Below are 14,942 nucleotides of genomic sequence, written 5' to 3' on the forward strand. Positions count from 1 at the left end.
TCCAGGAAAATATTCCCTCCTGTTACTTCTTCCCGTGTCTAGAGTTACATAATTAAAATAGTTGATCTCATATGGAACTGCATATCAGCATTTTATCATAGGCTTAGTCATTCATTTGGTAACATAAGAAATAAGTTTCTGAAACAAGTGACATAGAATATAATATAGCTAGCAGTTGTTAGTAAGATCATAAGTAAGAATTTAAGTCAAGAACTTCCATTAAGTATAGCATGGTACGTGCCCAGGTTGTCTGGCTTAGTTGTTAAATGACTATAGCTTGGTGTCAATCTAATTAAACCTTTTAGCAATATAACAACTATCTCAGAAGTGAGTCTTAGTAAACAGACCTCAATTAACAAAGCTAGAACTTAATATTCAGTGAAGCATAGTTTTTTTTTCCATCATGAGGACATTAACCCTGTAGCCAGAGAAGGCTTTAACCCATCAAATAAAAATGAGATTTGTCAGGGAGCTGTGAAAATCCAAGTGGCCATCTTGGATTTACCTTAGTCCTGACTGATTAGCAGCTATTCACCCATTTTTAATTCCCCAGTTTAGGAGTAGACTCAGTTCAATTCAGTCGCTCAGTCGTGTCTGACTCTGTGTAGACTCTTTGAGTAGACTCTTTGAGTGGAGTGGTACACTCAAAGGGTAGATTTGAGTGGACCATTGTTTGAGTGGACTATTACCATGTTTTAAATTGACAGGGGTTAATTTTTGGAGAAGCAAAATGAGCTTTGTCTACATCTAACATAATTTTTATAGATCATGGTGAAATAATGCTTATTTACTTTAAAAAAGTAACGAAAGATTTTAGAAACATATAAATCACTTAAAGGCAAAGAAATTCACAATCTGTGATCAAAAGCTGTATTCTAAGAAAACTTTTTCTCTAACAGAGAGAGAAGACCAAATTCTAATCTGGTACCAGCTTACTGTTAATAATACAATTTGTTTATTTGGTTAACCTTAGAAAAGTCTTTTCCATAAATCTTGAAGTAGCAGTATTCTTGCAAAGATATCAGAGTGAAGCTACAGAAGGCATGTTTAAAATCTGATTGTCGTTGACAAAGAAACCTGGTCATTGCTGTGACATGTAACACTTAAACATAGTAGGTAACTAGAAGTATAACTGACATTTTACCAGGATTTTCGTATCGGATTTTCATGTATTCCACATAATTTTTAGGATATCTACAGTAGAAGCATCAACCATACAATATAACCTGAGAAGATTCATCATTCCTCCAATAGTGCTTCCCATATAATTTAACATTTCAAATGAACCCAAGTTATTTAATATCTCTTTTTGGAATGTCCCAGGGGCCCTCTGAAGCATCCCAAAGTCAAAATCATTTGGGAAGTTTTGTCAATAGATATCAAAAGGGTTTATAACAGTCAGATAGGATCATATTGGTCACTGTGAAACAATACTTATTCACTTAGCCAAAGTAGCAAAAAGGATTTCAAAGGCAAATATAGAACAGATCAATTAAGTGGTAAAGAAACTTAAATCTATTATTAGAAGCAGTTCAACATCTGAAGAAAGTATGTCCTCTTAACAGAGAGAAAGGCCAAATTTTAAGTTTTTGCACCAGCATTTAAGTTCATTTCAAAGCAAATTTACTTAAATTTATTTTAAACTTAGTCCTAACCTTGCATAAAACATTTCTCAGGGTCCACTTTCCACAAAACTTATCACTTTCTGTACCCATTTGTTCTCGGATCCTGAAACAACCACCTGTAAGTCAGACTTTCTTCCTTTTCCCTTCATAAAATGCAATTTCATTCCTCGTACCTTCTTTATTAATAACATACAGCCTACTTTTCTTAAGCAACCAAGAACTGACCTTTATATTAGCATTCTGTAAATTGGTGAGCATAAATATCAGTGATAATTTCTAAAAAAAACTTTGCTTTCTTATAGAAAACATCTCAGAGTAGCACCAAACATATTTATGAATAGTCCCAAACCTCTTTAGTTTCTCTGTAAAAGGAAGCTAGTGTTCAGTAACGAATATTTCAGAATCTTATTTTATTTGGAAATGACCTAGGTATTCAATAAACTTCTGTCACTTAATTTAGCACAACTGTAGAAATTCAAGTTACCAAAATCTGGAGAGACTATTTTAGACAGACATTTCTAAAGTATATTTATTCCTAATAGAGTTTATCTAAAAGTTCATATCATTTGCATATTATTGTTTAGAAGTTTCTTCACTCGAGATACTTTCCTTGTTGACAAACATGTAGCAGATATAAAATACAACAATATTTAACTTATGTTAAACCTAGGCACAATGAAAATATTATGCTTAATGTTAATGTCTTGACATGTCTATATTAGATTAGCAAACAAACATTAATACTAGATACTTAATATTGAATATTTCCCAGTTCACGTGTACCTCAGATTCATTCAGTTAAGTTTCTCTTGTATTTAGAATTGTTTGATTTGTAAGCGAATACTTTTCTTAAGGCCAATTAAATTAGAGCTCATTTGCATCTTAACTTCAGTATTTTCTAAAAATAAAGATACACACTGAGAAATACATAAATCCAGATGCACAGATAGAGATCACATAGTTTTCCAGTTAAGATTTAAAATATCTCTTTTACGCTTTTTTTCTCTTGGCTTAAAGTTCTAATTTGACCAAGGCTGAGGTCTCAGGCAAAGTGGGCTGTGTATTTCAAGGACATGGCAAGGATTAACATCAAGCTTTTCCCTAGACAGGCCTTTTTAACAAGCTAGTTGTTTTTAATTGCTTATGCAAAAAGAACTGTTCTTGCAGGTTTCCAAGAAAAAAATTTCATTTTAACCAGTTTTCTCCAGAGTCTAAACAATATACGGCCATCATATGGCAAAAAGTCATCTTTCCTTTCTGTAGTGATAGTTTTGTAGCTAAAATATAGACCAAATAGTGCTCAAATTGACTCTCATGTCAGGGGCAGATCAGCTGATAAAAATCTTGGATTGCCTGTCTGGGAGAAGTGGGGTTTGTTTGATCAGAAGAATCTGAAGGAGTAAGGGAATTTGCAAGGGTAGGGAAAGAAGCTTGGTCCCTCCCCACCCTGAGAGACAGGAGTAGTTAGAAGGGAATTCTCTAGAATGTTCAGGAGAGTTTTTGATCCCTCAGGCTCTTGAATATAGGAGAAAGACCTGGATCAAAGGGAACCTTTCCTAGCCTCCGACAATAGATATCAAATGTGAATAGGAAAGGTCGAGTAGAGGTCGTCTAGGAAATCTGATGGAGAAGGAGGCAGAGGGGGATGGGATAGGGAGGCAACAGAAAGACACGTACAGCGTGAGTCCCTCAAATCCAGATTCTGACTAAGGGCCATGAAGGACTGAACATAAGGAAACTCCGAGTCCTTTCCCTGATTTTGGCAAAAGATATCAAGTTGAAAGATCGTGCTACAATCTAGTGTGCCATTCAGAGGACATTTTTTTTGGTCCCCCAGTTTGTATTGGGTCCAGGCCTTTCGCAGGGTCAAATTTTTCTAGTTCAAGAGAATGTAGCAAAGGGGTGAGTCTGAGACAGAGGCTCCCAGGATGTACCAGAACCCACTGTTAGCCTACATGCCATAGAGTGGGGGTACTGAGAGTCACCAGCTGACAGAAAGGCGTCCTTTTTGTTCCAGTGATCTCTCCGTGCGACTGATGGCACAAAATGGCTGACCGTCCCAACAGGTGGATCCGACAGTGAGAGGTGACCCCTGAGAACTGTTCAGCTAAGGAACCATGTGACCCGGGCAGAGAAAGAGATTCTCAGGAGCAACCGGGTGACTCACCATTTGGCATTTCCCTGAAATGTGGAGGGCACTCTTGGAATGGCTCAAAGGCAACACCTAGGCTCCTGTAAATCAATCCGGACTAAAAAGGAAAGAGGTGAAAGTGACAGGGAAGATAGGCTGAGGAATCGACCTTACATTCCTATTGGGGAGGCGGTGGCCAGGGGACGATGGGCTCTATGTTTTGATTCAACCACTCTGTGCCTGACATGAAGCATGGACGTTGTCTTGCTAGGAGGTAGATGCCCTTGTGGTATGATTCATTCCATGACTCCCTTATCCTCACATGGGTGTCTTCATGTGGCAGGGGCCATAGTGGCTTTTAAGTGCCTGGCCTGTGCCCACACAGTATTGGTTGGCCTAATCCTCAGAAAGGAGTCAAAAGGAGAGACCTTCACCCATCTGCGTGGCAGCTACTGGGGTGCAGTGAGCAGTGGGGCCTTTGGAATACACCAGAGGGTAACCCTGGCCAGACAACCTCAGTTGCTTCCACAGCCACTTGCCTGTTTGCAGAGATCCCTATGAGAAATGAGAGGCCAGGACGGGTGGGAAGAGACCCCAAGTCCCCACGTGGGCAACCAAAAATGTCATCTGTGCACAAGTTGGAAAAGAATTTCCAGACATAAGGAAGAATGAGAGGAGAATAAAATCAGAGTGGGAGAAGCCGTTAGAACAGTGGGCTGGCTCAAGGGAGAGCTGAACACTTTTGCAGGCTTGTAGCCAATTTTTATAGCCTCAAGACAGAAAATTCCTACTGGAATGGTGGCATTAGGTGATTGGTTAGGATGCTATAGAGTGGGTATTTTACACGAACGGGGTCAGAGTGCTGGCTGGTTTGGAAATAGAGGCTCATGACAACAGTTACTATGGGACTTTATCATTTCCAGAAATTTCTATCCTGTGACCTTGGTACAGGGCTCCACACCTATGACCTCAGTTTAGGGGTCCACAGTAAGCACTCAAGAGTGTTGGCTGCTGTTTTTACCAGGTACAGATAAGTAAAAGTTCAGTTCAGTCGCTTAGTCGTGTTCGACTCTTTGCGACCTCATGAATCGCAGCACGCCAGGCCTCCTTGTCCATGACCAACTACCGAAGTTTACCCAAACTCATGTCCATCGAGTTGGTGATGCCATCCAGCCATCTCATCCTCTTGTTCCCTTCTCCTCCTGCCCCCAATCCTTCCCAGCATCAGGGTCTTTTCCAATGAGTCAACTCTTCACATGAGGTGGCCAGAGTATTGGAGCTTCAGCTTCAACATCAGTCCTTCCAGTGAACACCCAGGACTGATCTCCTTTAGGATGGACTGGTTGGATCTCCTTGCAGTCCAAGGGACTCTCAAGAGTCTTCTCCAACACCACAGTTCAAAAGCATCAATTCTTCTGGGCTCAGCTTTCTTCACAGTACAAATCTCACATCCATACATGACTACTGGAAAAACCATAGCCTTGACTGGACAGACCTTTGTTGACAAAGTGATATCTCTGCTTTTTAATATGCTACCTAGGTTGGTCATAACTTTCCTTCCAAGGAGTAAGTGTCTTTTAATTTCATGGCTGCAATCACCATCTGCAGTGATTTTGGAGCCCAGAAAAATAAAATCAGCCACTGTTTCCACTGTTTCCCCATCTATTTCCCATGAAGTGATGGGACCTGATGCCATGAACTTAGTTTTCTGAATGTTGAGCTTTACCAACTTTTGCACTGTTCTCTTTCACTTTCATCAAGAGGCTTTTTAGTTCCTCTTCACTTTCTGCCATAAAGGTGGTGTCATCTGCATATCTGAGGTTATTGATATTTCTCCCAGCAATCTTGATTCCAGGTTGTGTTTCTTCCAGCCCTGTGTTTCTCATGATGTACTCTGCATATAAGTTAAATAAGCAGGGTGACAATATACAGCCTTGACGTACTCCTTTTCCTATTTGGAACCAGTCTGTTGTTCCATGTCCAGTTCTAACTGTTGCTTCCTGACCTGCATACAGGTTTCTCAAGAGACAGGCCAGATGGCCTGGTATTCCCATCTCTTTCAGAATTTTCCCCAGTTTATTGGGATCCACATAGTCAAAGGCTTTGGCATAGTCAGTAGAGCAGAAATAGATGTTTTTCTGGGACTCTCTTGCTTTTTCGATGATCCAGCAGATGTTGGAAGTTTGATCTCTGGTTCCTCTGCCTTTTCTAAAACCAACTTGAACATCTGGAAGTTCACAGTTCACATATTGCTGAAGCCTGGCTTGGAGAATTTTGAGCATTACTTTACTAGCGTGTGAGATGAGTGCAATTGTGTGGTAGTTTGAGCATTCTTTGGCATTCATTGCCTTTCTTTGGGATTGAAATGAAAACTGACCTTTTCCAGTCCTGTGGCCACTGCTGAGTTTTCCAAATTTGCTGGCATATTGAGTGCAGCGCTGTCACATCATCAGTTTTAGGATTTGAAATAGCTTAACTGGAATTCCATCACCTCCACTAGCTTTGTTCGTAGTGATGCTTTCTAAGGCCCACTTGACTTCACATTCCAGGATGTCTGGCTCTAGGTGAATGATAACACCATCGTGCTTATCTGGGTTGCGAAGATCTTTTTTGTACAGTTCTTCTGTGTATTTTTGCCACCTCTTCTTAATATCTTCTGCTTCTGTTAGGTCCATACCATTTCTGTCCTTTATTGAGCCCATCTTTGCATGAAATGTTCCCTTGGTATATCTGATTTTCTTGAAGAGATCTCTAGTCTTTCCCATTCTGTTGTTTTCCTCTGTTTCTTTGCATTGATCCCTGAGGAAGGCTTTCTTATCTCTCCTTGCTATTCTTTGGAACTCTGCATTCAAATGGAAATATCTTTCCTTTTCTCCTTTGCTTTTTGCTTCTCTTCTTTTCCCAGCTATTTGTAAGGCCTCCTCAGACAGCCATCTTGCTTTTTTGTATTTCTTTTCCATGGGGATGGTCTTGATCCCTGTCTCCTGTACAATGTCACGAACCTCTGTCCATAGTTCATCAGGCACTCTTATCAGATCTAGTCCCTTAAATCTATTTCTCACTTCCACTGCATAATCGTAAGGGATTTGATTTGGGTCATACCTGAATGGTCTAGTGGTTTTCCCTAGTTTCTCCAATTTAAGTCTGAATTTGGCAATAAGGAGTTCATGATCTGAGCCACAGTCAGCTCCTGGTCTTATTTTTGCTGACTGTATAGAGCTGCTCTTTTTTTGGCTGCAAAGAATATAATCAGTCTGATTTCAGTGTTGACCATCTGGTGATGTCCACGTGTAGAGTCTTCTCTGGTGTTGTTGAAAGAGGGTTTTTGCTATGACCAGTGCGTTAAGTAAAAAGACTATACAAAAAGACTATTACAATTCAGAGTGAAAATGTGATAGAAGAATATTGTGATGGTAGAGGAGTGGCTGAGTTTCTGTAGAAACTGAACCTGGGAGAATCAGTTCCATTTGTGGTGAGACCTTGCAGTGTTAAATTGCCCTGCAGGGTGCTAGAAGGGAGAGTGCATATAAAGGCAAATAGATGGGGAAACAATGGAAATAGTGACAGACTTTATTTTTGGGGGCTCCGGAATCACTGCAGATGGTGACTTCAACCATGAAATTAAAAGACGCTTGCTCCTTGGAAGAAAAGCTATGACCAACCTAGACAGTGTATTAAAAAGAGACATTACTTGGCTGACAAAGGTCCGTCTAGTCAAAGCTATGGTTTTTCCAGTAGTCATGTATGGATGTGAGAGTTGGACTATAAAGAAGGCTGAGCACTGAAAAATTGATGCTTTGGAACTGTGGTGTTGGAGAAGACTCTTGAGAGTCCCTTGTATTGCAAGGAGATCCAACCAGTCCATCCTAAAGGAAATCAACCCTGAATATTCATTGGAAGGACGAATGCTGAGGCTGAAGCTCCAATAGTTTGGCCACCTATTGTGAAGAACTGACTCATTGGAAAAGACCCTGATGCTGGGAAGGATTGAAGGCAGGAGGAGAAGGGGACGCCATAGGATGAGATGGTTGGATGGCATCACCGACTCAATGGACATGAGTTTGAGCAAGCTCTGGGGGATGGTGAAGGACAGGGAAGCCTGTTGTGCTGCAGTCCCTGGGGTCGAAAGAGTCGGACACAACTGAGCAACTGAAGAACAATAGGAACAACAAGTTTATGCAGCTTTTAGGTGGTAGGACCAGGGTATGAACGAGTGCAGGATGACCACAGAGCCCACACTTTTACCATTGAGATGAGAATGGCATGCCAGGGGCAGAATTAGATCCAGGAAGATCGGATATAAACATCATTGTCAAATTATGCAAAGGGATCATCTTGGTTGAGATCAGAAAAGGACAATGGATTTGCCAATTCAGAAGCTATTACTTAAGAAATATATATCATACCAGTTGCATGTTGGGAGTGGACCCTAAATTATTGTGGATTAAGGTATTAATTGGATTAAACTCTATCTAGTGATGCTCTTACTCTAGCTAACTACTCTAATTCCTCTAGTCATCTTAAATTCCTCCAACATTCTTTGCGTTTTCCATCTTAGGAACCTTTGGCTAGGCTAGTCTCCTTCTCTAAGGTGTTGGTTCTCTTAACTCTTTCTGTGCTTGGCACTGGTTCGTTCAGATCTTGGCTTTATTGCAAACTCCTCTGATACATTTTCCTTGGTATTTATTTTTTTTGTTTTCATTAAGTCATTAAGTCATGTCTGATTCTTTGCGACCCCATGAACTGCAGCACGCCAGGCTTCCCTGTCCTTCACTATCTCCAGAGTTTGCTCAAACTCATGTCTGTTGAGTCTGTGATGCCATCCAATTATCTCATCCTTGTTGTCCCCTTCTTCTCTTGCCCTCAATCTTTCCCAGCATCAGGGTCTTATTCAGTGATTTGGATCTTCTCATCAGGTGGCCATAAATAGTATTTGCTTCCTTTGAGGCATATGTCACAATTTGGAATTATGCATTGACTTATCCGTGTACTAGTTTATTGTTACTCTCCCCAGCTAGTTATGACTCCATGAAGGTAGGATTTGTTCTTTAAGTTTCTACCCCTAGCGTAGTGCCTTGAACACAGCAGTTGCCAAGTAAATATTGTTGCTTGTATCAGTGAAGGAACATTTCCTATTTATATAGATAATACTGAACTGTTTTGTTTTCTTGAAAATAATCAATCTCTGAGAGATGGATAGGGAGAAAAGCAAAGTCAACACAGCTTAAAAAAAAAACTTTAGAGCTACCATTTCTTGAAAGTGTCACATGTTCAGCAAGCATGCATTTTTTTCACATTACAAATAACATATTAGGAATATAGGTGCTGCCTTTATGGTTCTTTGGATGTTGCTAAGGTGTGTTCATTGGTTAGAATCCCAATTTTCCTTATTGACTCAACAGGGCTTAAACTAAGATTGAGCGAGAAGGGAGAGTTCTTGATAAAACTATAAGGGAAAAATGAAAACAACAGTTCTTATCTACAATAAGTATACAGTCAAATGAAAAAGGCTATCAAGTAATCAACGGCCTATATTATACAGCACAGTAAAGGAGATTGTAAAAGTAAAAGAGGATGAGATGGTTGGATGGCATCACCGACTCAATGGACGTGAGTTTGAGCAAGCTCCGGGAGTTGGTGATGATCATGGAGGCCTGGTGTGCTACAGTCTATGGGGTCGCGGAGTGTTGGACATGACTGAGAGACGGAACTGAACTGAAAGGAGGTTGTAACAGGGATAAAGGAATCAAAACAACTGTTGAATATAAATAGAGAAGACAACTAGAGCTATCTACCAGTAGAGGTAGTTTGTTCTGAGTGTCTAAAGAGAGGGTAGTAATTTTGTTGGAGAAATTTCTTCCTTTATAGGAAGATTGGACATGGTCTCTCAGTTCCTCCCAATTTTAAGATTCTGTGAGATTAAGCAGGGGGAGAAAAACATGCTTGATCTTGAAAGATTGAGTAGAACTTACGTGAAAAGATGGGGAAAGGACTCAGCCCTCCTTTTTTCCTCTTGAGATGTACATGTAGTGTAGATATAATAGACAGACATAGGGACATTATTATTTTTGTTTATAAAGATTTCTGGTAACAATAATGAAGCTTCTTTGTAAAAAGGCTCAGGAATACTAAAACAATGCTTTTCTTGAAAGATTATATTAAGTATATCAAAGAAAGGTTTGATTATATCAAAAAATCTGAAAGGAGGTCTACTGCAATGGCATTAAGGCATAGTAAGCTATAGTTGACCTTTGACATTTACAAGGTTGTCACTATAGCATGTAATTTCCTTCATTTCCTTGTGTAACAATAGTATCATTTTCCTCTGTTTTTATGTATTAAATGAGAACCATAAATCCAGTTGAGATGTAAGTGCTCGGCAGGGCTTACTAGCTCTGAGAACCTCTTAACATATCAGTTCGAAAACAAACAATTTAAGCTTTTGGTTCAGGAAAATGGCAAGTCACTATCTATGAGAAAAGGTGCTTTTGAATATTTCAGTTAGTGTTAAATCCTTAAGTGTTCTTTTCCTTATTCTTTGCCTGACAGTCTTTTTTATTCATCTTTTATATTTTAATATAAATGTCATGTTTCATAGAAGAGGTCTCAGAACAATAAAGTAAATTATACATTTCTTATTTTTATCCTGCTGCACCTTCAACACATTTGCATGTTAAGGATTTGTTTTGATATATTCTAAGAAAATCATTTAAATATGGAAATATTAAGAAAAATCATTATGCTTTGTAATATGCCTCTAGTTATACAGTTAGATCTAACTATAAATCCACAATCTGAAATAATTTTACATATATATGTATTTTTTTTACAGATACGTTTTCTGAAATCTGAATCATGAGTCTAGCACTTAATGATCTGCTTATTTGCTGCCGTCAACTAGAACTTGATAGAGCTACAGAACGAAGGGTAGTAAGTTACTTAAATTTAATGTTTCCTTGAAACAAATGTGTGATTGGTAACTCATTATATTGTTCTTTTTCATTTTCAGAGAGAGATTGAGAGATTTAAGCGCCTGATTCAGGATCCTGAAACTGTTCGACATTTAGATCAGCATTCAGATTCCAAACAAGGGAAATACTTGAATTGGGATGCTGTTTTTAGGTATTCGTTTCTAATTTTCTTTTTCTGTCTTTATTTTTCTCTTTCATTTTTATTTCTGTTATGATATTTTTGTGTGTATATAGGTCAACTTATCTTTGCTCCTTGTATATCATTGTGCCTTGCATAGGAAATTGATTCTCAATATTTATCTAAAACGTAATTTTTAAAGGATGTTCATATAAAAAAGTTAAGATTTTTGAATTATTTGTTCAATAAAATGTCTTTGACATATCTCACTCAAGATGAGAGAGAATTTCTTTCATATCACTTCATTCATAAGACTTTATTTCAAATTAGAGAATAAAATTAAGTTATATTAAGTCCTTTATAACTTTGTAACTTTGTTTTAGTCACTTATTCCTGTCTCTTTTGTGACCCCATGGACTCGAGCCCACCAGGCTCCTCTGTCCATGGGATTTCCCAGGCAAGAATACTGGAGTGGGTTGCCATTTCATCTCCAGGGGATCTTCCTGACCGAGATTTTGAATCCACATCTCCTGCATTGGCAGGCAGATTCTTTTCCACTGAGTCCCCACAAAAGCCTACTACAAATACAGTTATTATCTAAAGATGAATATTTTGCATAAGCTGATCATGTAGGCCATCTGTGTACCTAACACTCCCAGCTAATCATGAATATCTTATAGGCAGACTTCATTTAAATTAAGGCTAGAAACCTTACCAACTCTTTTGGAAGGAGGTTCCTATTTTGCTGAAAGTTTTACTTTTGTTTTAGGTTCAAAGGATTTGTTAACAAAAGATATCACTTGTTACAAATAAGTAAGTTCAACTTTTAATAGGTGATTATTTACCTTAATTTCAGTTCAGTTCAGTCGCTCAGTCATGTCCAACTCTTTGCAACCCCATGAACTGCAGCATGCCAGGCCTCCCTTTCCATCACCAACTCCCAGAGTTTACCCAGACTCATGTCCATTGAGTCGGTGATGCCATCCAACCATCTCATCCTCTGTCGTCCTCTTTTCCTCCTGCCCTCAATCTTTCCCAACATCAGGGTCTTTTCAAATGAGTCAGCTCTTCGCATCAGGTGGCCAAAATATTGGAGTTTCAGCTTCAACATCAGTGCTTCCATTGAACACCCAGGACTGATTTCCTTAAGGATGGACTGGTTGGATCTCCTTGCAGTTATTAAAAGAACAGAAATAGAAACAATAGAGAAGAGTAACAGCACATACATCACCAAATTGAGCCAACCAGCATTCAGACTTAAACAGTGCTAGGAAGTCCCTTGTTATTAGCAATCTGGAGTCCCAATTGGGAAAAGGTCCTGGGCTGTATGTCCACCCCAAGGGTGAGACTTCAAATCGCTATTTTAGGGGCTCCCGCTTATAATCCCAGGCCACAAACTGGTATCATCTTCAGTTTGCATGCACAAATGAAACTCTGATTTAATTTTTACAATGTGGTTTCACCTTGTGAGTCATAAGATGTTTTAGACCCTGGGGGACTGGCCAGGTCCTCAGGGGCTTAAGAGATTCCAAGACCCACTCCTTTCTTATCTAAGGTGCCCCCTGACTTGCTGTGCTTGCAGGCAGGTATGAAATTCAGGCAGTGTCCAAGCAGATCAGAAGCAGGTTACAGGCCTACTCTGTTGCTTCTGAAGCTTGGACAAGACTTCCTGCATTTTAATTTTCCTAATAGTAGGTCATGTAACACACACACACACACACACACACACACACACACACGCACGTCATGTACTGAATAGCAGAAAGGTTAGAAAGAATTGAGAACCCTTAATTGTATTGCAAGCTTTTAATGATAAATGAGAAAGCAAGCGGGAAAGCAGTAGAAAATCAGGGAAGTTAACAGATTAAGAACTTTGTAGACCAGACTTTAAATTGGTGTTGAGGGCTTGGCCTTGGAAATGTAATTGTTTTGGTTAGTGTACATTGTTTGAAGAAATGTGGTTTAAAAATGCTCTTTATGATGGCCTGAAGAACATTTTGAAACTATTAAAATAATGTTAGTATTTAACAATTTTCTGGAATTCCATTTCATTTTTTTCAAGGTTTTTACAGAAATATATTCAGAAAGAAACAGAAAGTCTGAGAACAGCAAGACAAAATGTATCAGCCTCAACACAAGCCACCAGGCAGAAAAAGATGCAAGAAATCAGTGGCTTGGTCAAATACTTCATCAAATGTGCAAATAAAAGTAAGTGCTGTTACTTGGCTTAGTGGGTTGTTGTTTCATGAGTTTGGTCTGAATGTGGTGAGATAAAAGTTGAATAGTAACTCTGATTTCTAGTACATATAATGATTTTTAATATTATAGCTTCTAATATTTGGAGAAATTTATACAAGCATAGTGAAAAAGTGAAAGTCATTCAGTCATGTCTGACTCTTTGCAACCCCATGGACTATACAATATTCTGCAGGCCAAAATACTGGAGTCTATAGCCTTTCCCTTCTCCAGGAGATCTCCCCAACCCAGGGATTGAACCCAGGACTCCCTCATTGCAGATTGATTCTTTACCAGGTGAGCCACAAGGGAAGTCTGTTATACAAGCATAGAATGATAGAATCTCACTGTTGAAAGAATTAAAAAATATTATTTCTGGAGAAGGAAACGGCAACCTACTCCAGTATTCTTCCTTGGGAAATCCCATGGACAGAAGAGCCTGGCCGTCTACAGTCCATGGGGTCATGAAGAGCTGGGCATGACTGAGTGACTAAACAACAAATTTTTTTTTTTTAGTCTAAAAGAGATGTCATGGTTTTCAAAGGTGCTTTTATAGCTGGAGGGATGGTTTGATGCCTTTCAAATCTGAACACTTAATGCACCTCTCAGCTCCTCCTGGATCCCCATCCGTTCATCACATGCAGGTGTCTAGGCTGCCGAAGGCCACTGGAGCTTGAATGCAATCTCCATTGCCTCTGCTTCCGCTGGCAGACAGAATACATCCTCCTTTTTTTGTGTACCAGCTGCAGTTTAGGAAGAAATGAGTTTCCAGAGGCTACTGTAACAGGACCTCAATTATGGACTTTGTGTGGCAGGAATCTACTCGTTACAGCTTGGAAAAAAAAATTATTTCATCTACCCATTTTTCTTGAATCCCATCTGTATATCCCTGGCACTTAGATAGTCTCAATCATTAAACATACCTTTTGAGACTTTCTTTTCTATCTTTGAGTAGTTCTCATAGTAGGGAAAACTTGTCTGTTTGTTACTGCTTCTATTTTCTGAGATAATACAGAAAAATACTAATTTCTTTAATATGACGTCCTTTGAGACATTTGAAGTTAGACATGATATTTCCTGAGTCCTCTTCTGTAAGCTAAACAGACCTACTTCCTTTAGCTCATATGGCCTACTATTGTGTCACTTTTCTAAATATTCAGTTTAATTCTCTCTCTTGAAACGTGTGGGACTCAGTCTTATAGGCATATTCTGATTGGTATGGAGTGGAACAGGGCTTGGATATCTTTTATTTTATACTTTAACTAATTCATTCTAAGATCAATTAGCTTTCTTGGCAGTGAGAACCCATACTCAACCAGCACCGTGCTTACTATAAATTAAAAAAAAAAGACAAGTTCTTTTTTGCTCCTGATGAGCCGCATGGCTCCCATTTTGTACTTACATGGTTGATGTTTTGAAAAGCTGGTATTTTTGAACCAGAATGCAGAAATTGCTTTCTGTAAGGAAATGGTTGTCATACAGTGCTGAAAAGCTAGAAACAGAAGTATTGTTTAGGAGCTTGGACTCAAACTGTTTACTCTTCACAAATGAGAAAGTGGCTTTGTGATGCCAAGTTTAGTTTAAGAATCAGAAAAGCCAAATATGGGTAAACATTATTAGGTAGAAGGATATGGAATTGTTAGTAAATGATACTTCAGAATGGTAGGAGGAAAGGTGAGTCTAAAGACAGTGGCTTTAGCAAAAATTTAGTTTTCTATCTCCTCTGGATGCCATTTCATGTGGATAGCTCCAAGTCCTGAGAAGAGACTCCAGCATAGACAAAGGAAAACCACACTGAAATGTTTTTACACCTGCTTTTGCTCTGCATCTATTAAAATTTGTGTTCTTGGCTACTACTCCTG

General features: G+C 39.0%; 1 protein-coding gene across 1 annotated transcript in view; it reads left to right on the forward strand.

The window, feature by feature from the left end:
* Positions 1-14,942, forward strand: part of ATM (ATM serine/threonine kinase) — a 150,433-nt gene that overhangs the window by 2,132 nt on the left and 133,359 nt on the right. Inside the window, exons 3-5 of the mRNA XM_081545355.1 lie at positions 10,589-10,683; positions 10,766-10,878; positions 12,908-13,053. Of these exons, the coding sequence (XP_081401481.1) occupies positions 10,612-10,683; positions 10,766-10,878; positions 12,908-13,053 (331 nt within the window). The 5' untranslated portion in view covers positions 10,589-10,611. The remainder of the gene's footprint in view (positions 1-10,588; positions 10,684-10,765; positions 10,879-12,907; positions 13,054-14,942) is intronic.

This window comes from Giraffa tippelskirchi, chromosome 11, assembly GCF_054371585.1.
Source record: "Giraffa tippelskirchi isolate mGirTip1 chromosome 11, T2T-mGirTip1v1.2.pri, whole genome shotgun sequence".
Classification (NCBI taxonomy): domain Eukaryota; kingdom Metazoa; phylum Chordata; class Mammalia; order Artiodactyla; family Giraffidae; genus Giraffa; species Giraffa tippelskirchi.